This window comes from Cucumis sativus, chromosome 6 (genome assembly GCF_000004075.3).
Source record: "Cucumis sativus cultivar 9930 chromosome 6, Cucumber_9930_V3, whole genome shotgun sequence".
In the NCBI taxonomy this organism is placed as follows: Eukaryota; Viridiplantae; Streptophyta; class Magnoliopsida; order Cucurbitales; family Cucurbitaceae; genus Cucumis; species Cucumis sativus.
In genome coordinates, this window is record NC_026660.2 from 28,644,299 (window position 1) to 28,664,291 (window position 19,993).

Below are 19,993 nucleotides of genomic sequence, written 5' to 3' on the forward strand. Positions count from 1 at the left end.
TAATTTGACGTGGTTTTATTGGTCATTTTTGCATAATTAAAAAGTTGGCAACACAAGGTTAATTAATACAATCTTTATACCATTAACAATGCAGCTGGCCATAAATGATATTTATTGAGATGAACTAAAATTTATAATTCATAATATATCAATACAAACAAATATTAAAAATTTATAATTAATAAGCTTGTAAAATTAGTAGACATATTTTTTAAAAATTAAGATTAATAATTATTTGTTCCAAAATAGGTTTGTAAAAAAAGATAGAACAAAAAAGAATGAAGTCCGGTGATAAAAGTGAGCCAAAATCCAAAACCTGTATATCTTAATTGAAAATGTTATAATCCAATATTATATTTTATTTATTTCTTTTAGAAGAAAAATAAAAACAAGAGTATGATTTGATGGGGGTGGGGAGTAAGAGCATTGCGCAACCATTCGAAAAATTGGTGGCTTGGGATTCAATTACGATCCGCTCTCAGATTCTTTGTCCACTGAATTACAGATTTTATGGATTGTAATTGCCCGTCTTTCTCAACTAAATTACGCCATATTCATTTCCCTCCATCTCCTCCCCCTCTGCATTTGATCTTCATCTGCATCTTCACCAGGTTCGTCTCTTCAATTCAAAGCTTTATTTGGTATTAATTTTGTTGTCAATTCAAAGCTAATTGGTGAGTGATATTAGAATCCATTTCTTGTGGGTTTGATTTGATGTTCTTTTTTTTTTTTAGGTTTAGTGTCCTGTCTTGAATCTGTTTGAAGGAAATTCTATGATGGTTCAGTCATGTTGACGGTATATTCGCCGGGAGCTAACAAGAAATTTCTGGCATGTCTAGACTCTATTCCTCTGTCAGAGGCATCTCATGCTAATTCCCTTAATTATAGTACCTCGGTATCTCTGTGCCCTCTAAAGAGTTCTTCTTCCAATACCATTCTACACAATCCCTCGTCTTTTAAACGGTGTACTCAATTGAATACTCCTTGTGTTTTGAACCGATCTTCATTCAGAAGATGCCTAGTAAGTAGATATTTTTATTCCAGATTCAGCTTTGGTATCTGTTTGAGATAGTTTTTTGTATAAGTGAAATATATTTCTTTGAATATTTCAGTGCCGCTCAGATAGCTCCCCACCTCCTTCGGATGATGAATACCGCTCTTCGCGCAATATAGCTATCAGTTTGTTCAGACGATATCGGAATTTTGTCGATCGAGGAGGAGGTGACAACTTAAAGGTAGTTTGATCCTTTCTTTTTGCCTGGTGTCTTCCTAAATTAACATGTGTGATAATTATCAGGATTTCATCAGTGCTGGGGTGAATGCATATGCACTTGGTTGTACTGATGAAGGATTAAGAAAAGAACTTATTGATATGAAGGAAGCTGGTTTTGAAATTGAAGTAATGCAAAGTTATGGTGGAAGTACTGGTTTGAAATCCAAGATTATCTCAGGGGAGGTACGTTTTGCCATCATCTGACATGGAAAAACTTGTTATACAATTTCCTGAAATTTAATTCTAGATTAGGTTTGTGAATGAAACTTCATTTTGTGCTTTTCCTAATTTCATCATGTGCAGATTGAAGAATGCATTCTGTGGTTGAGTATTATATTCATCACCATCTTGTGTACACCACAACCAACTGTAGTTAGATGGTCATCAACACCTCCGGTGTCGGATGAAATAAGGCTTCAATGGAAAGGCTTTTGTGCTCTCATTGCCAATGCATATTATGTTCGAGGCATGGCATGGTAAGGTGCTTTTAGCCACTTCTCATTTCCATTGAGGTCAATCGTCTATATCTTTTAGAGTGAATGAAATTAGCTATTAAATTCATAACCACCGCTAAACTCTATTTGTTTTTCCTATGAAGGCTTCCTGTAAAAACTCTCCAACTAGAACAAATGGCAGTGGTAGGACGAGCTGAAGAACCTTCGGTAGTTGCTAGCCGTATGCGTATAGTGTTCAGTACACTTGAGGTAATTCTAAAACTGCTACAAGCTCCCAGTTAGTTATCACTGTTTTTCTTCTGCTTTGAGAGGCACTTCTTTGATTGTTATACAAGTTTTTGCGTATAAATGTAGAGTATTTAAATTACATCGTCATTGTCATTGTCATATGTGCAGGTAGTTAGTCCGCAATGGCCTAAAGTATAATGCTACATAGCCAGAAATTTTCTACCGGAAAACTTGCCAAGGTACCCTGATGATTACACTTGAAAGATACTGGATCAGTTGAACTCAACATTTTCTCTGGCTAAATTTATAGCAAATTTGTATACTATTCTTTCCTTCCAAATGATATTTCTTGTTGAAGCATATCGATGTTGTGATAATCCTATAGGCATAGAATACAGCTCTTTATCTCATATCATATGGGCTACAGATGAAATCTATATCGGTTTCCAATCACCGACGCTCAATCAACCATCCTAAATAAACAAGGTCAAAATTGATTTGATAAATATACAAGAAAATGTTTATAAAAAAGTCACAAATCAGAGGACGTAGCAAGGGCTGTAGCATCTTTTAATGTTTTCCTTGCACGCCAACGAACTGCAGCTGCTGTTTCCGATGATCCTATCTGTAAGGAAGAACGAATTCATGAATACATTGGAGGATTAGTGGACAACACTTTCATGTAAAATGTAGCAGGAAAAACAACAATGATGCAATTTGTTCGATCTGTCAGGATGTAAAACAGAGAATGAAGATGGACAAAAGATGCCATGTTCAAAATAGCATGATTCCATAACCATGACCTATTGGGGGGGGGGGGGGGGGGGGGGGGGGGGGGGGGAATTAAATATGTACACATTTCTAGATTATACGGAAACTGCAAGGTTACCTTAGATTCCAATGTGTAGTACTCTTGCCATAAACGAACATTTTGGCCATAAGTTGCAAGTGCAGATTCAAATAGCTTTCGAGCATTTGCAAGACCATCTTTATCCCCTGCAGTTGCAAGGTTGGATTCCAGCTGAATACATGTTTGGTACATAGCAAGCCCTGGATGGGGTAATCCAAGAAATCTGTTGAAACAAAGGAAACACGGTTTTAGAGGCTGATTTAAGAAACTCCGCAAAACAGACAGATATTCTTATAAAAGAGGAATGAATTAAAATACCATTTTGGTCCACTAAAACTAAGTTCAAACTAACACTAACAATCAACTTTAACGGTCATTGAAAGAACGGGATTAAATGTAAACCTTTGAAAGTAGATAGATTCAAGAAGAATTAAGACTCAAATTACAAAGACCAAAATAATATTTTAACCGAGAAGAATTATCCAGGATTGAATGCATACTTCTTATACACCTCCCTTGTACGCTGAATTCCATCTTTTTGTAGAACAAAATCAACAATGACTGAGGAGAGTGAAAATCCATCCTCATTTCCACCAGATTTAGCCAATGCATAAAGTGAAATTTCCACCAATTTGTCAAAATAATAACTCTGATTGGCAAAAAATTTGAGGACCTGCAGTAAGTAAACCAGAATAACAAGGGTTCAGGTTTTTACTTCTAATTACCACCAGAGTCACAATGTCTTGAACATTCCAAATATATTAAACATGTAAGCTCGAGTGAGCAAAATGCCATTAAACCATTTATGGCAAAAATCATACATTTCAAACCAATAAAACCAGGTAAATTGAAGATTAATATCGTTTTTCACAAAACTAAATATATCAAGGCTCGAAGTTTTGTTAAGGTGCAGCAGATATACCTTTAGCCACAGGCTCCCAGATTCCGAAACAGAAAATTTTTTCAGAACCTCTTTTGTCAGTTCAAAAATGGATTTCAGATCGTCCTTACTTGGAGAAGGAGAATCCTTCAAAACGCATTTTATCTCCGTGGAGACTCTCAATACCCACAACTTCACAGAATTAGAAAATTTTCCACTACAGAGTCTTTCTGCAAGCTTCTGTGCTTCATCCAATCTCCCTAGTTCCAAATAAAACAAAACATATTGGCATGCTAAATCGTCTGTAATATGTCCTAAAGTTAGAGCCTTTTCATAAACCATCAAGAGTCGCGAAGTAATGTTATCAGTATGACTGGATAGCCCCAAGGTTTGTTCACCCTTAACAGGAACAATGATACTCCTCAAAAATTCCACATACAAGCTAAAAATTGCAGATGAAGGCACACACTCCAGGCCTTCCTCGTAGACCTGTTGTTTATAAGCATGGAAAAAGAAAATTTTAGACATTCATAGACAAAAAAACAAACCTTAGATACTCATGGGAAAAAAGCAGACACATAAGTTGCTCACATAGTTTCAAATAAACAAATGTCGTAGTACGTACTTTTCTAGATTTAGTAATTTTCTAAATGAAGAAATATATGCTTCCTTAAACTACCATTTATCATCACCGAAGAAAACGCATACTATAACTATACAGATTTGACATAATTGTGATTTTCATCATGCATAAAAATTCACACCTTGACAGCCTTTTCAATCCGAGAAATTTCCTTTATATCACTCGTTCCCTGCACATTTTCAGGATTACAGTAAAGTCTAGCTAGCCAGTCCCAATATTGTGGTTGTGAAGCGAAGTCTCTTTTTATATCCTGTAATATTTTTGACTGCATTTCTTCTGAATGAGCTAAATCCATTGCTTCCAATATCTCTAAGACACGCTTTCTCAAACTAAAACTTGAAGGTAGAGCTTCAATTGCTCCACTGTAGATAGTTTCTAAAAGGTTTGAACCTTTTTCTCGAAACAAATCCAATTTATCCTTTGACAACGTTTCGACACCTGATTCATCATTATCTCCCCTTGTTTCACCCATTGACATGAACAGATCTTTATTTTCTTCTCTCCACTGTTTCTCCGCAGCAGTTATATTTTCACGGACCAGACTTCCCTCGTCCTCTCCAAGGGCAACCTTCCGAGCCTTCAACTTATTAAGATAAGTAAGTTCCATCCGCAAATATTCTATCCAAAGGTCCTCTGAAGTTGGGCAAACTCTCAAACCACTTAACATAAGAGAACGTGCTGCATCCACATTGATATTATGATCAAACTCCCAAGCAGCAGCATATATCCAAACCCCAGGAACTTTTGGGTGGAATCTAATCAGCTGAGCTAGAACCTGCAAAAATTGAAAGAAAAAGGATCGATATCGACACAAGTAACCTCAAGTATCAACAGACTGACTTCAACTACTTCCATATCATCTCATTTCTACAACAAAAGAACCATAGATCAAAATGTACATTAATTTAATCCAAAACTGGAATAAAATGTAATACCTTTTTCATTGTCCCGTTCTTTCGTGCTCTACAAAACTCGAGATAGCGAAACCAAAGATCAATATCACCCTTATACCTAGTAACCGCAAGCCGATAAATGTACAAGATCCTTTTCACACCGGCGAAGTCGGAAATAGACTTTTTCATCTTTTTATCTCCCTGCTTCTTAAGTTCGCGAGCCACTGCCTTCTTCCTTAGACGACGAAGCGACTCCAACTGAATCTCATAATCGATATAAGTAAGATAGTCCTGCTTAAGAGGACAAGGGCGCTTCAGACGGTACTCGAACTTGCGCCGTTGCTTTACAATCTCAGCAATCTCTCGCCGGGAGAAGAGGCCACGTTTCTCGAAGTCATCGAGCTCGTCGACCATGCCCTCGAGACGGAACTGCACGACGTCCGCCATGGTCTAGCTGGGTAAGAGGGGAGTCGGAGGGAATGGAGCTGAACGGCGGAGGAGGGCTTCGCTCTCGGAAACGGGTTTCTAGGGCGGCGATTCAGAAAGGTTATGAAGATGACGAGAACGTTAAATGGTTAGTGGTTATGGGCTGGGCCTTCGAAGTTATTTACAAAAATGTTAGAGCCCACTCTCTCTTTTTTTAAAGATACAAATTACTTTCTGAAAATCTAGCTATTGGTTAACTTTAGTTATGATAATATTTTAGTGAGAAGAAAAAACCCAATCAAACCCCCATCTTACTAGAAAAATCAATTCGGTGGTTAATCATTCATTTTCTAGTATAACTAATACGATAACGAAGAATCAAACCTTGGTATCTTATTTAAAAAAATCGTTGATTTCACTTTAACATATCTTACCTCTAGTTTAATCTTTAGCTTGATACTTCGATTTTATGCAAATTAATGATTTGCTAATGTAGCGGTGAATATAGTAATAGATCAATACTAGGTATTGAAATTTCTTCGATTTATATCTATTTTTTAGAAAAAATGAGAGTAAAAGGGTTCAAGGAAACCACATCCTTTATAGTCATCATCGGCATCTTAATCAAGCTATGTTTGATTATTTAGCACCTTGTAATATATATCTTTTAATCATATCATATTCGTAGCTAGTTACACCGGAACATGACTTTTAAAAAAAACATTTTTAGACATTATGGTATTCAATTTTAAGTCCTAATTAACCTAATTTATAAATTATAATTAGAAAGGAATATGTATAGCTAATCATCAAAGTGATTATAGAACACATCAACTTTTGTCTGTCCTTTTCATTTCTAGATAATATAACACATAAACTCGTATAATTTTGAAATATTCCATAGAATCAATGTCGGAATATATAATGAAAAAAGACAGGAAAAGTAAGGAATAATAAATTTCCCCTAAAAAGAAAAAACAGAAAATAAAACTTGCATACATAAATTCCGAAATACACACTTTTTAAAAAGGGCCAACTTTGCTGGTCGACTAAAAAGCATATGTGTTCGCGTGACACATGCATCCAAAATTCACATGCATAATTTTTCATAAAAGTGATGAAGGAAAAAGAAAAACACACCTCGTACCAGGAGATACTACTACTTACTTTTTCATTATCTATTTATATATAGATATAGATTAAGGAATAAGGATCTGTTACCAAAAATTGATTACAATGCTACAAGAATTCCATGAAATAAAGTCATTATTGATATGTTTAATATGACATACATTCGTTTGATTAGATTATTATTTGAATTGGCGAGTGGGAGAGTGATTGATCAAGCAAGACTCAGCTCAAGAGATACGTCATTCACGTCAGAGTTTCCAGTTTTACTCATCAATGGCTGCAAACCCCTTATGCTCAAACATAGTGACATTGTAATTTCTTCACCACCAACTCTCTTTACGCTTTCAGTTTCCTCATCCAACTTTTTCAAATCTTGATGCATCTTCTTCAAGCTTCTCCCAAAATAATCTTCCTCCTGACAAACAAATAGATAACACGCAATTATTGATCTATTTTATGCCTTCAGTGAGTTCCTTCGAAAAGGTGAAAACTAATGTGAAGAAATGGTGTGAAAACAAGTAAGTTTATGGTAGAAACGAAACAGAGAAGTAAAGAAAAAAGAACGAGAAGAAATTAACATAAAGATTAATTATTACATACTTCGCTAACAGTGTTTTAACTCCATTACAGAACAGAGAAGGAGAACAGATTTATAATTAGAGGGACACCAATAGAATGATTAGAAAGTTTAAAAAATGTAACATATAATGGATTCAAAGCATATTAACAAATACGGATTTGAATTGACGTAATCTAAAACAGTACAGAGAGAGATAGAAAAGAGTACTTGAACAGTGCACCGTTTGGTTATGTCCTTGAACATGAGGTAAGAATTTGGTTTCTTCTCTTTGCACTTTCTTAGTTCATTCGTCATCTCTTCCCTCTCTTTCCTGGAAAGAAAACTTTATCTTATGGATCAATCTAATGACAAAACAAAAAAGCATATATCTACCATTCCCCTTATCTGTCCAACAACAACACAATGCTTTCCTCTTTGTAAAGTTGTAAATCATGTTCATCATATACAATATGTAAGTGTGTTTGCACACGAGATGATAAAATAGTACTTTTGGCCACATACTTTATTTTGAAACTTTAGTGTGTGTATATATATTATATTGTTGCTTACCGTGTCACATATACTGTATATTTCTTTTTCTTTAAACCTTTCCTAGATGGCTATTATATGTCAGATTTCTACCTACATTTTTATCAAACTCAAAATCATTCCGAAACATATTAAATCTTTAATTACTCAAAACACGTTTAATGTTTAATTTTTCACTTTTAGACGCTGGTTTTATACTATAATATTTGATTTTTAATGATTAAAAGTATTTTATGATTAACTTTAAAAATGACAAAAGTGATTTGTAACCATTTTAAAATCTCACTCCCAAACAAGTCATTAGTCGATCCTACTAACGAAGAGTATGGAGAGAATCACGAACCAAGCAAGTTTTTGATCGATAAAGCAACATCCATGGAGATGGTCTGGAAGTTGATATCCTGGAGCCTCATCATTGTTGAGGTTTTTTTCTGCCATACAAGGAGCAAGCACATTTATTAATTTATATTAGCAGTTTTTTTTAACTAAACTAGGGGTCAGTTTTAGTCTTAAAGATATGACCAAGGTGATAAAAATCTCTTTTATGTTTGTTCAAGAACGTAAGCTTAAAAATACAGAAACAGCGGTTGTGATAAGAAATAAAGGAATGTAGAACACCTTGGGACGTTACTTGCTCCTGTTTTGAGCTCCTGTACATCTGTCCATGGCAAACCTAAGCATTATTAAACTATTAAAAACATTCATAAGCTGCCAATGTTAAAGAAGTGGAAAAAGAAAAAAAATGGTTTAAGAATGAATCATAAAAAGCTACCAATCTGCACCTGTAGATGGCTTTTCACGTGAGATATGGTGAGACCATTCACATTCATTATCTGCAATACCATCTTTGGAGTAGCCCCTACAAATTAGTAACACCAAACTATGGTTCATTTGAATAACACGAGACTAGAAAGGGAAAAAAGAAAGAGAAGTTAATAAAGATGCATAATGAGATATATAGCTAAAGCTTACTCTCTTCTCCACCAAGGCGTTCAACTGCATGAACAAAGCAGCGATGAAGATCAGGGGTCCATCTTAATCTAGGCATTTTAGAACGAACATAAGGCCTAACCATGGGGGATTTGAAGTTGATGTCATGGAATACTCTCTGCCTAGAAACCCTCATGTTAGATATGAATCAAATGATTATGATAATGCTTTGTCTTGAAGGGGACGTGGATAAAGACCCTTAAAAAGAGAAACCCAGTTCAGTTCAAACTTACTTTATGGCTTATGCCTCTTAGAGAGAGAAGATAATAAATAGTAGTGTGAGATTCTGTTGCATTCATTTGGCCTTTTGTGGCTGCTTTTCGCAACTCAGAAGGGACGGGTTAGTCTCCATGGTGTTTGATTGGAAAATGGAAAGTTTTGAGAGGCAGAATTTCTGGCTTGCTATTTATTCAAATGTATCTATGATTGGGTGAAAACAGATGGGTGAAAAAAAGAACTGATAAAGTTGTCCTCAATTTTCTTTGGGGGCATCATTTCTTCATTTTGGACATTCTTTTGGTCCTTTTTTCAGACATTCCTTTGGCATCTAATTACAAAAAAAGCAGTGGGAATGTAGCAAACCTAAATCTCATCAATCATATGAGTGCATGCTATATCCCCAACACCATTTCATTTCAACTAATTCCATTTAACAGTAATAATCAAACTCGGAATTCTAATGGCTTTTTACTTTACATATTAGTACTTGGGTGTGTTTGTTTAAGCAAAATGATGATATTTAAACATTTAAGCAACAGAGAGGAGTCCAAAATGAAGAATCAAATGGGGAAATTTTGGGTATATGCTATGACGAAAGCAATGCATATCCTTAAGGAAACATGCCAAAAGCTCCTGTTGAAAGCGAACCTCATAATTCCGGTTGCGACTTTTCGTCGAACACATTATACGCAATGGACCTTGAAAATCTCGACGAAACCGTGTGTTCGACACGCAGCCCATGCTTAGGAAATAGCATGTCAGAATTTCCTCGCACAGTAACACGTCGATCAGGAATGAGCGCAGTGGGCGTGGATTGGGGAGACTCCCATTGGAGTAGCGTAAAAGTTAGCTGTAAGCAGCTGTAAACAGAAGCTTAATATTTGAAATTTCCATTCCATAGACGCGAACAAATTGGGAAGAAAAAGAAAATGAAAGCGTCAGAGTTCGTGCTCGGCCTCTATGGGCAAAGATGGGTTCGAATTGGAGAATATTCTCTGAAACTGAGCAATGGCAGAAGCAGAGGAACAGAAGTGGAATCCTAAGCAGAGGAATTATGGCGGAGTTGGACTTGTGGGAGGAAACCTTTCAAAAGCTGATCCGAATTCATTCAATTCTCTTGGATGATCATTCCTGAAAATCTGAAGCAAGTAAAATCCAAGTATTCAGATGGTGAGATTTATATACAAGGAAGAGCAATTTCTGCCCAAATCAGAGAGTAAGGCTTTAACCCACTTCAAAAGATTCAATTTTTGATCTTTTAATATTTGTCCACATTGATTTAGCATAGCAAAAATTGAAGTTTGATGAAAGCATTCTTTAGAAGACCAAGAATCAAATTTGCGTTTATATCTTAATATTCACCATCCTATGCTTTTCAAACGGGTCAAAATCAAGAATTTGCCTTCAACTCCCAAGAAATTAATAGAAATGGCCACTAGATTATGATTTCAATTATGTATGAACTTTCATATTGATAATTTCTATTTCCTCTAATGGATGTCATATTTTATTGAGTGACTACTAACTCTTTATTCTACCGAACCCCATATGTAGACAAGACAGATGACCAAGCAAAAACTACGTTTTGATAACGCAAAGTTCTTCGAAGAGTTTTTTCCAAGGCTTAATCTGTTAGTTGTAGTTCATAAATTAATGGTGATACAAACAAGAAATGACGTATCCAAATCTTCTTACGCTCTTAGTAACCAACGGCCAGCTATAATCCACATCATTTGCATAAGCTAATTAATCATAACCTACAATTATATACTAAAGAAGATCAGAAAGATGGTACGAAAACTGAGCTTCTACAATGGGGAGGAAGAAGCTGAGGCTGCAAAATCAAGGCTCCCATGTTAGTTTAGAGCTCTGTGACTCTTATTTTCTTGTGAACATGTTCTATGTAATCCATGTGTGTTTTGGTTCTTTGCAGGTTATATTGGACAACGGGTTGTTGAAGGTGACGATATCAAACCCCCAAGGGTATGTAATTGGCATCACGTATGGAGGCATGGACAATCTATTAGATGTAAAATCAAGTGAATCTAAAAGAGGGTAACGTCAATGATGAAATAGTAGATCAAACAGGATTTCATGTAACTACTGTTGACTTATTTCCTGTGTGCAGATATTGGGATATCAACTGGAGTTGGCCTGGAGGCAAGGACAGATACCAATTGTACGCTGCCTTCATTAGATTGGTAGATTGAGTTAAATTTTGAAACTTGAGCAGTTTAGCAGTCCCCAAATTGTAGGAAAATAAGTCTATAAACCAGAAAAAGTTTGTCTATGCCAGCCCTCCATAGAAGTTGTCGATCAAAAGGATAAGTTTCAAATACAGCTTGTTCTCAAGCCTGTGAATGACTATAGATACATATCCTTTAACTCCTGAATCCATTTAAATTTGCAGGCTTAAGGGATCTGAATTCAATGTCATCAACTCAAGTGATGACACGATTGAAATATCATTCAGGAAAGATTTTGACCTGTCAACTCGAGGCAACAAACTTCCACTTGGTGTGGACATAAGGTTGTTCATTCATTCGGACCTCCCTTTTACCTTGAAATAAGATCTCTTAATTCTGCTAAATTTCACAGGCTTCTGATTTGTCCTCTAGGTACATAATGAGGACTGGTATTCCAGGCTTCTATTGCTATGCAATCTACGAGCACCCATCAGAATGTCGAGCTTTCGATCTTGCTCAGACAAGAATGGTGTTTAAGCTGCGACAAGAGAAGTAAATAATATTCTTCCCCAGCCTAAGCATGGCTAGCTAGAGTACAATTTGCTGTTTTCTCCCTTTTCATTTTCATTCTTCTTGTACTATCTGCCTCACCAATTTACGGTCAAATTAGGTTCCACTACATGGCAATTTCAGATGAGAAGCAAAGAATAATGCCAATGCCAGAGGATTTGCGTCCAGGCAGAGGTGAAGAACTAATTGTACCTGAGTCAGTTTTGCTTGTAAATCCCATTAACCCCGATTTGAAAGGAGAGGTGAGAACGTGAACCTTAAATATTATTTCATTTACCTGCACACAAAGAGTGATTTCCATGAACGTAAGGACTAAATGCAGGTAGATGATAAGTACCAATACTCGGAGGATAACAAAGATGGAGGAGTTCATGGATGGATAAGTTCCAGCCCAAACAACATAGGTTTTTGGATAGTTTTTCCAAGCCACGAGTTCCGAAATGGAGGTCCTACAAAGCAAAATCTGACAGTCCATACTGGTCCTACATGTCTTGCTGTAATTTTTTTTCTCCTCTGCTCCAACTCGATTTAATCCTGAATTATATGTCTATAACATTTGGTATAACAGAAATATTTGATGGAACAGATGTTTCATGGAACCCATTACATTGGAGAAGATATACTCACACATATCAAGGAGGGAGAGGCGTGGAGAAAGGTCTTTGGTCCTATTCTTGTATACCTTAACTCCACCTCAGATGTATCAGAGGCACACAATCTATGGATAGATGCAAAAGAACAGGTATTTGTTTGAAATCCAACTTTCTCTCAGTCTGTATCTGCATTCTTCAACATGTTGCAGTAAATTGATCCACTGTCTCATAACATAGAATTTGAAAAACACCATTAGCTACCAAACCATACATTCTCTTCAAATTCTGTGCTTTCTTCTCAAAAACCTGAAAACTATATGATTTTCTAAGATATTGATATCATGATATGGTTTTGCTTCGTATTGTGTCACTACTACTATGCATCAGAGAGACTTAGTGGCAGATATGTGGCTTAATATTTCACTTTTCATGATATAGAGAATGCAAGAGGAAACAGCATGGCCATACAATTTTGTTGCTTCATCTTTTTATTTAATGGCAAGGGAACGTGGTTCAATTTCAGGAAGACTATTAGTCCGAGATAGGTAAAATTGTTACCCGTCTCTAATTAAGGAACTGTAATTTTCCTTGAACCATCTAGTAAGATAAGGCAGTTTCTCTCTCTTTCGCTCTCTAGGTTTGTTTCAAGTTCCCCTATCCCTGCAAGAGATGCACATATTGGTCTATCTGCTGCTAGAGAAGAAGGTGCCTGGCAAATCGAAAGCAAGGTGAAAGATTTTTCTTAGCTCTTCTAGAACAGAACATTTCTTACACTTATTACTCTGATAAGCTTCAAAGCATTGAATTCAATAACTTTGACTTCATAACTTCCTAAAACGAATGTGTGAGTCCAGGAATATCAATTTTGGGTAAAAACAGATTCCAATGGAGATTTCACTATCAGAAACATTATTCCTGGAGTCTATGGACTTCATGGTTGGGTACCCGGATTCATTGGTGACTATCTTCACAAATCACTAGTAACAGTATCTGCAGGTCCCTTTGCTCTCTTCTTCAGTATCTGTTTCTAATGTTGAAGAAAAATGCTACTTCTTCAATTAGTTCTGATAGTTGATATTTATCAGGATCTTATAACCATCTTGGCATTCTGACCTATAGTCCTCCCAGAGACGGTCCTACTGTATGGGAGATTGGTTTTCCTGATCGTACTGCTAATAGCTTCTATGTTCCTGATGTGAATCCGATGTATGTCAACAAGTTATTCCTTCATAGCCCAGAAAAGTAAGTAAAAAAAAAAACCCTTCTTTTAGGTGACAAACATATCCTCTCTGACTACGTACCAAATCCAGAAATATCAATGAAATGTTTCTTTTCCAAAAAAAAAAAATCCAGGTTCAGGCAATATGGTTTATGGGAGGGATACAGCGATTTACATCCAAGAAATGACCAAATTTTCACCGTGGGTATCAACGATCCGAAAAAAGATTGGTTCTTTGCTCAAGTTTGCAGGTTTGTACTTTGCAAATCATCACATATATTGACAAAATGAACGTTAAATTTCACTTGACAATGGCTGCTACTATCTGTAGAAGAGGGGAAGATGGTAAGTATGTTGCGACTACATGGACTATTAAGTTCAACATGACATCCTTAACTGATGGAACTTACAGGCTGAGGTTGTCCATTGCATCTGCAACACGCTCGGATTTGAAGGTACAAACAAACAGGAAAATGTTGGACAAACTTGCATTTAGTATAGTCGATTGCCCACTCGAAAGGCTCGTTCTTGTTTGTAGTAAACTGTTGTATTTTATGCCTGCAGATTAATGTCAACTCGATGGGGTCAGAGTCATCTCTGGTCTTCCAGCTGATGAATCTGGGAATGGATAACACGGTTTGTCGACATGGAAATCATGGATTGTATCGAATTTATAGCATCGACATTCCATCTTCAATGCTAGTTAAGGGAGATAATTGCATATTTCTCACGCAGGCAAGGAATGGAGATCCACTCTGTGGAATTTTATACGATTATTTAAGATTGGAAGCACCTGATGCTACTCCATGAAGTTGAAGTCAATGCTATTTTAATTGATATTGGTTTCGGTGTGGCCCAAATGTATTGTTAATAGGACCCCAAAGTTCTTGAAACGGGATACTCAAAGTCAAAACATTCCACTAATCATAGCCAAATTTCATGTAGTTCCGTTGTGGCACAAATGTATTGTTAAAGGTTCCCAAGTTCTTGAAAAGGGATAACTCGTAAGATTCTACTAATCAAAGCCGAATTTCACAGCAAACAACGTAATCTTGATCCTTCGCTGATTTGATTACAACAATCAATCATACACGGATATTAACTAAGACAATAAAGAAATACGGCTAACCCAAACCCCAAAATCTACATGGAATAACCATACTCTTGATTAGGCGAAAATTTAGACTGCTTCCTGTGTCAACTGTATAATTGACTCAACCTGGAGCTAGCCACATTTCTGCATGTGTATTACACAACATTCTGATTCGATCATCGGAAAGCATTTACAAAAGCCATAAGCGAGTCAACATCTCTCTTCTCAGACGGGTACTTGATCGGCCGAGAGGAATGTTTAGGGAAGAAGAGTATGGTGGGGAAGCTACCTAGCTGCAATTCCTGCTGTGCAAACTCTTTTTCTTCACCGTCGGCTCTAAACTTCCCGACCTTCACTCCTGTCCCAGCTAGCTTCTCGGCCAATTCCACATAGGAACCTTCCATTGCCTGCTCAATTTGAATAGATGGAAATTTTAAGCAATCTCATAATGAAGATTGGTAATATCTCATCGTACGGTAATATCTCATCGTACATGTGTTGCAAAAATGGCAATTATATCAAAACAATATCTTACCTGACAGAAGCGGCACCATGGTGCGTACAGAACAACAATCCATGGTTCTTTTCTACCCTCCAGTCTAGCCAAATTCTCTATTCCACCCCTAGTCAAGCTCACCAAATTCTGAGACTCAAAAATATCAGCATCTGTAGAAATTCCATTTGCATCGCCATTAAGCTGGGCTGGATCTTCCTGCTTAAGATTTCCTTTGTGAAGACCACATTCCTTAGCGTTCGCATCCTCCCACCACCACCTACCTTCCCTTTCATGTTGCCATGGCAAAACTGGTCTCGTGCATGGTTCACAACCAATAGAGACGTAACCTTGTGAGTGCAATGTGTTCACAGGCACATTCATGGATCGTAAAAAGTCCCATATGTCTTTACTGCCAACGTTAGCAACTGGATTCCATTTGACCAAGCTACCAATGCCACCATCCAGCCCTTCAAAAACAGGGTCCACCTGCACAACAGGAACCTCAGACCTGGTACCAGGGGATTGATCTTTCCTTTGGCCAGTGATCCATGCTCTTAGTCCCTTCAAGGCCCTTCTCAGAGGCCTTACCTTGCGCACACGGCAGCATTCCTGGTGTCCATCCTCGTAAAAAGAAAACAGCCCTTTGCTTCGAACTAATGCTTGAACTTCAACAGCATCAGGAAACATGTACTCAATATGGATACCATAATGTTTTTCCACTTCATCAAAGAACTTGTATGTTTCTGGATTCAATCTTCCAGTATCCAAGCTGAAAACTCTATATGGTCGACCAGTTAAATGGGCATACTCGATCAAAGCAACATCTTCAGCACCACTGTAGGAAAGGAAGAGAAAATCTTAATTTTCAAATTCTAAAAATGTCTACAAATTGAATAGAAAAATATAGTAGCGACTCTCGATATCTCGAACAGTTTCTGTGGGGGGAATAATAAAGTAATTATAAGCTTAGAAAAAACGAGACTTAGTTTGGAGCCTGTATATGGATTGACTTTCTAAGTGAGCGCAAAAAAAATTTCTTCCAAATAGTCCCTTACCTTCTTGCCGTGGCAAGTTGTCAATGGCTAAGAATAATTTCGTTTATGATATATATATAAAGAAAAAGGTGGAAATCGTTGAAGTATCGTCAGCACCGTTGACCAAAGAAATTTTGATACTCTTATCTCTTAAAACGTATTTCCTTCAAAATATTATGCTTACGACAAAATTCTCCATACAGAGAAGGGAATATTTGACCAAACCGACTTTTTTAAACAGTGCTCAATATTACGAATCATGAACACGAATCCAGTTCCAGTCATTAACTTTACAAAATTGATCGGTTCAGATGTGTTACCTGAAAGCAATAGCAATATCATTGCCAAATTTCTCTAGGGCTTTGTCCATAATTTCAAGGGGTGAAGCACTTTCCAGGTCTTTGGCTAAACCCTCGTAGTCCTCAACCTCCACTTCCTCGACCACCTCTGAAATGAAGATACAAACACATCGTCAATATCACCACCAAAACCAAATTCCTACTCGGAAGCTCTCATAAAACCATCAAGAATACCTAATATCAAAATTGATGAAAATCAACAAAGAAAATGAAGACCCACCAGGGGCAGTGGAGGCTGCTGCCAAGGGAGCAACGGAGTCGTTCCGTTTTGGTTCAGCATGCAGAGGCTCTATAGAGCATCGTCTCTGCGAATAATTCACAGACGAAGCTGGTACATTAGGCCGACTGAACAACCTAACAGAACCAATTTGCGGTGCTGCAAAGATTAAACAAACACATCAGACTTGAGCAAAGAAGAGAACAATCGAAAAACAATTCCGCTAAATAGGAGTACGAAAATTCGGAGAAAAAATTATAACATGGAAACGTAAATCTAGCCTTCATAATAGTTTGTCTCCAAGAAAGATGAGTAGAAAACAAGAAAAGAAAAGGCAAATCTAGAATAGAACAAACAGACATTGCTTGACAAAATGGTAGCTTCCATAAGAGGAATTAACGAATGTAATTGAACATAAAGAAGAGATTAATTCCCATTCATCACCACGCTTCCTCGTAAGCAATGATAATTGAACTATAAAAGCACAGACATGGAGAGGAGGGGAAAAAGGAAAGTAAAAGGGACCTTTAGGCTCGGAGGCGGAAATGGAACGAGAGAAACTGGAACCGGTAATCGCAGAAGCAGAAGAAGAAGAAGCAAGCGCCATTGTAGAATCGAAATAGCTCTAAAAGCTTCTTCTTCGAACGCTCTTTTCTCAGAAGAAAAAAAAAAAAGAAAATAAAGAAAAGTGTTTCTCTTTAGGTTCCAGACCGAATTGATAATTTGATACTGAAAGGGAAAATGGAACGATAAATATCAATGGTCCAGAGAGAAAGACGCTTGTGGTTCATTGAACCTGGACGCTATTTTGGATTAGAGCCGCCTCGTCTCTTTTGCTTACGTGGCATATTATTACTGGCTTATAAATCAAGAGCCCAAACGCTCGGCTCTCAGCGCTTCCGTCACTTACTTCACCCCGGACGCCGGAGTCCATATTGGTCAACATCCCATTTTAAAATTTAGTTTTTCTTTTTTTACTTTAAATAGTTTGTTACTGTTTTGTTTTTTAAAAAAAAATTAAAGCAGTTTTAAATTTGTGTTTGTGCTATCGTGATTCTTTATTTTGATCCTCCTGAAGACTCTAATTTGTAAAAATAACAAAAATGAAGGTAATCAACCATAAATAGGTAGAATGTCATCAACCTTGTTACATTGTCACTAATATACAGATACATTTAATTTATATTATTGATTAACTAATTAATTGTGTTTTTCTTTATTTTGTTGATATATTTGACGGACACAATGATACTACTATTTTTGTCGATAATACCCTTGACTAATATGTTATTGATAAGTTTGTTAATGATGCACTTAGCTTATTCTATCTAAACTTCATAATTATTAGTGCTAAAATGAGTCAATCTTAATTTATATATTACATGTATAATTAACTTTTAAGTCATATATTCGATTTTTTAAGAAATGTGTGAGAAATAGAATAAAATTAAGTCAATAAAATAATATTTTTACTTTTAAATTTATACGTAAGTAATATATTTTTTACAAATTTTCAAGAAGTCAAGTTAAAATTTGAAACTAAAAAAATGCCCTTCTTTATTTTTAAAGTTTAAAGTTTGAGAGTAAATTCAAACTATTAGGGTTAAGGAGGATTTAGAATAAATAAATTTGATTTCCATAAACCAAAACTCTTGTATTTTAAGAAAAAGATAAATACAAAAAAGACTATATTAATAGAGTAGAAAACGATAAATACAAAAAATACTATATTAATATAGTACTTTGACAATTATAAGATAATCTAGCCGGGATTCATAATAAATAAATAAATAAGAACAGTATAAAAACCATTTTTCTTTCTATCAAAAATTATTTTTTATGTGTATTTTCTAAATATATATATATATAAAGGGTACAAATTTGTTTGTTTAAAAATAGCAACCAAATACTTTGGAGTAATCTAAAAGGACTCTTATCTTAAAGCCAAATGAATATAGATTCTATGGCGATCAAATTCCTCGTATTTCTTCTTTCCTATAATTTTTAATAACACCCTTTTTCGTCCACTATGGAATTTTTGTTTTTTGTTTTATATTATACAGCATTACGTAGAAAGTTTTAAGACTCCTCCTATTTAATATTTGGTCTTAACTTTATAATATTTTAGCAACTTATGGTTGGATTCTTTTTTTTTTTTTCATATACTAATACTAATAAGTTGTGGTATTTTTTAGTTTGAGTGGAGGTACGGTAGTTTCTTCCAATCTAGTTAAATCAGTTGGAACTTTTATATAAAAGAAATTTGTAGGACAATAATTGTTGATGATGGAGATCGAACTCTCTTACCTTTAATTCTCTAGAATGAAATATCATGTCAATTGTCCTCTCTTAATTAATGTCCAATCCATTAGCGGACAATTAGCATATATACTAATAAGATGTGAATTTGTGAGGTGAGGTCAAAGGACAACATCATCTCATTTTCATGGTTTAAAGTTTAAAATTTTGACCATTTTTTTATATCAAACAAAAGAGAAAAATAAAATAACAATTTAAATGAGGAAGACCAAGCAAAATATAAAAATTGAAGTGTCAAAATCTACTTTCTAAGTCTAGAATTAAGATTTAGTTAAAATGTAGTCATGTTATAAAAACAATTAAACACTTAAATCATCAATTAAGCTTGACTTAAGGTAGTAGATTAAGAAAAAATTAATTATATACCACGACATAAACTAAATCAAAGGTTTCACAAATAAAAGTGTCTACTGATAATAATAACTATCATTATTATTTAAAACAAATGAATTGTATTAGAAAGGAACAAAGTTATTTTCTTCAACAAAGGTGGAAAGGTTACATATCATGATAGTTCTAATTTTCGAAAGATTGGGTCATTTTCCAATTTGCATCCGCAATATGCGACCATATGAGTGGGTGTGGGGCTATTTCTCCTTAACCCACAAAATAACAATACAAGGACAGTGTGGTTTAAGTGTCCTCAAGGCATTGTAAGGCCCCAATTTTTTGTTATATATCTGTGGTCTTTAAGGCACTCTCGCATTGCAATCTCATCTCTATCACTTCAAATTCACTTTCTAAAATAATTATATTTTATAGAGAAAAAAAAAACCCAAAAGATAAATATTGATAACTACCCTTATTTAAT

The 19,993-nt window shown here is 35.7% G+C and overlaps 5 protein-coding genes across 11 annotated transcripts; 2 read left to right on the forward strand and 3 right to left on the reverse strand.

Moving 5' to 3' along the window:
- Nucleotides 1-333: 333 nt before the first annotated feature.
- On the forward strand, nt 334-2,353 carry LOC101221037. 2 transcript variants are annotated; one of them, XM_004134722.3, is made up of 7 exons: nt 334-611; nt 735-1,021; nt 1,113-1,235; nt 1,298-1,456; nt 1,577-1,749; nt 1,872-1,977; nt 2,125-2,353. In XM_004134722.3, exons 2-7 carry the CDS (start codon nt 788-790, stop codon nt 2,152-2,154), a joined length of 825 nt encoding a protein of 274 aa, XP_004134770.1. In that variant the 5' UTR covers nt 334-611; nt 735-787; the 3' UTR covers nt 2,155-2,353. The 2 variants fall into 2 exon arrangements, with proteins under 2 accessions (XP_004134770.1, XP_031743366.1); XM_031887506.1 differs by lacking the exon at nt 2,125-2,353 and having other exon boundaries at nt 1,577-1,754; nt 1,872-1,983.
- On the reverse strand, nt 2,325-5,777 carry LOC101220805 (U3 small nucleolar RNA-associated protein 6 homolog). The gene is made up of 6 exons (XM_004134721.3): nt 5,265-5,777; nt 4,451-5,104; nt 3,729-4,175; nt 3,307-3,479; nt 2,846-3,029; nt 2,325-2,581 (listed from the first exon to the last, which is right to left on the reverse strand). Exons 1-6 carry the CDS (start codon nt 5,667-5,669, stop codon nt 2,489-2,491), a joined length of 1,956 nt encoding a protein of 651 aa, XP_004134769.1. The 5' UTR covers nt 5,670-5,777; the 3' UTR covers nt 2,325-2,488.
- A 1,015-nt stretch (nt 5,778-6,792) lies between these two features.
- LOC101210077 (probable transcription factor KAN2) lies at nt 6,793-9,226 on the reverse strand. 3 transcript variants are annotated; one of them, XM_031887073.1, is made up of 7 exons: nt 9,111-9,226; nt 8,860-8,999; nt 8,670-8,746; nt 8,506-8,560; nt 8,231-8,318; nt 7,567-7,669; nt 6,793-7,194 (listed from the first exon to the last, which is right to left on the reverse strand). In XM_031887073.1, the coding sequence occupies exons 2-7, from the start codon at nt 8,960-8,962 to the stop codon at nt 6,991-6,993; spliced, it is 630 nt and encodes a 209-aa protein (XP_031742933.1). In that variant the 5' UTR covers nt 8,963-8,999; nt 9,111-9,226; the 3' UTR covers nt 6,793-6,990. The 3 variants fall into 3 exon arrangements, with proteins under 3 accessions (XP_031742933.1, XP_031742932.1, XP_031742931.1); XM_031887072.1 differs by lacking the exon at nt 9,111-9,226 and having other exon boundaries at nt 8,506-8,545; nt 8,860-9,104; XM_031887071.1 differs by lacking the exon at nt 9,111-9,226 and having other exon boundaries at nt 8,860-9,104.
- Nucleotides 9,227-9,805: 579 nt separating this feature from the next.
- Nucleotides 9,806-14,608, forward strand: LOC101220336 (probable rhamnogalacturonate lyase B). 4 transcript variants are annotated; one of them, XM_011659834.2, is made up of 16 exons: nt 9,806-10,312; nt 10,651-10,951; nt 11,030-11,151; nt 11,225-11,275; nt 11,507-11,626; nt 11,715-11,834; nt 11,953-12,094; nt 12,175-12,348; nt 12,439-12,594; nt 12,884-12,990; nt 13,083-13,173; nt 13,300-13,441; nt 13,531-13,687; nt 13,799-13,915; nt 13,996-14,119; nt 14,229-14,608. In XM_011659834.2, exons 2-16 carry the CDS (start codon nt 10,910-10,912, stop codon nt 14,472-14,474), a joined length of 1,911 nt encoding a protein of 636 aa, XP_011658136.1. In that variant the 5' UTR covers nt 9,806-10,312; nt 10,651-10,909; the 3' UTR covers nt 14,475-14,608. The 4 variants fall into 4 exon arrangements, with proteins under 4 accessions (XP_011658136.1, XP_031742930.1, XP_011658137.1 ...); XM_031887070.1 differs by having other exon boundaries at nt 13,999-14,119; XM_011659835.2 differs by lacking the exon at nt 10,651-10,951 and having other exon boundaries at nt 9,816-10,312.
- A 22-nt stretch (nt 14,609-14,630) lies between these two features.
- LOC101220567 (5'-adenylylsulfate reductase 1, chloroplastic) lies at nt 14,631-17,590 on the reverse strand. The gene is made up of 5 exons (XM_004134720.3): nt 17,389-17,590; nt 16,867-17,022; nt 16,608-16,734; nt 15,293-16,088; nt 14,631-15,164 (listed from the first exon to the last, which is right to left on the reverse strand). The coding sequence occupies exons 1-5, from the start codon at nt 17,468-17,470 to the stop codon at nt 14,934-14,936; spliced, it is 1,392 nt and encodes a 463-aa protein (XP_004134768.1). The 5' UTR covers nt 17,471-17,590; the 3' UTR covers nt 14,631-14,933.
- Nucleotides 17,591-19,993: the final 2,403 nt, after the last annotated feature.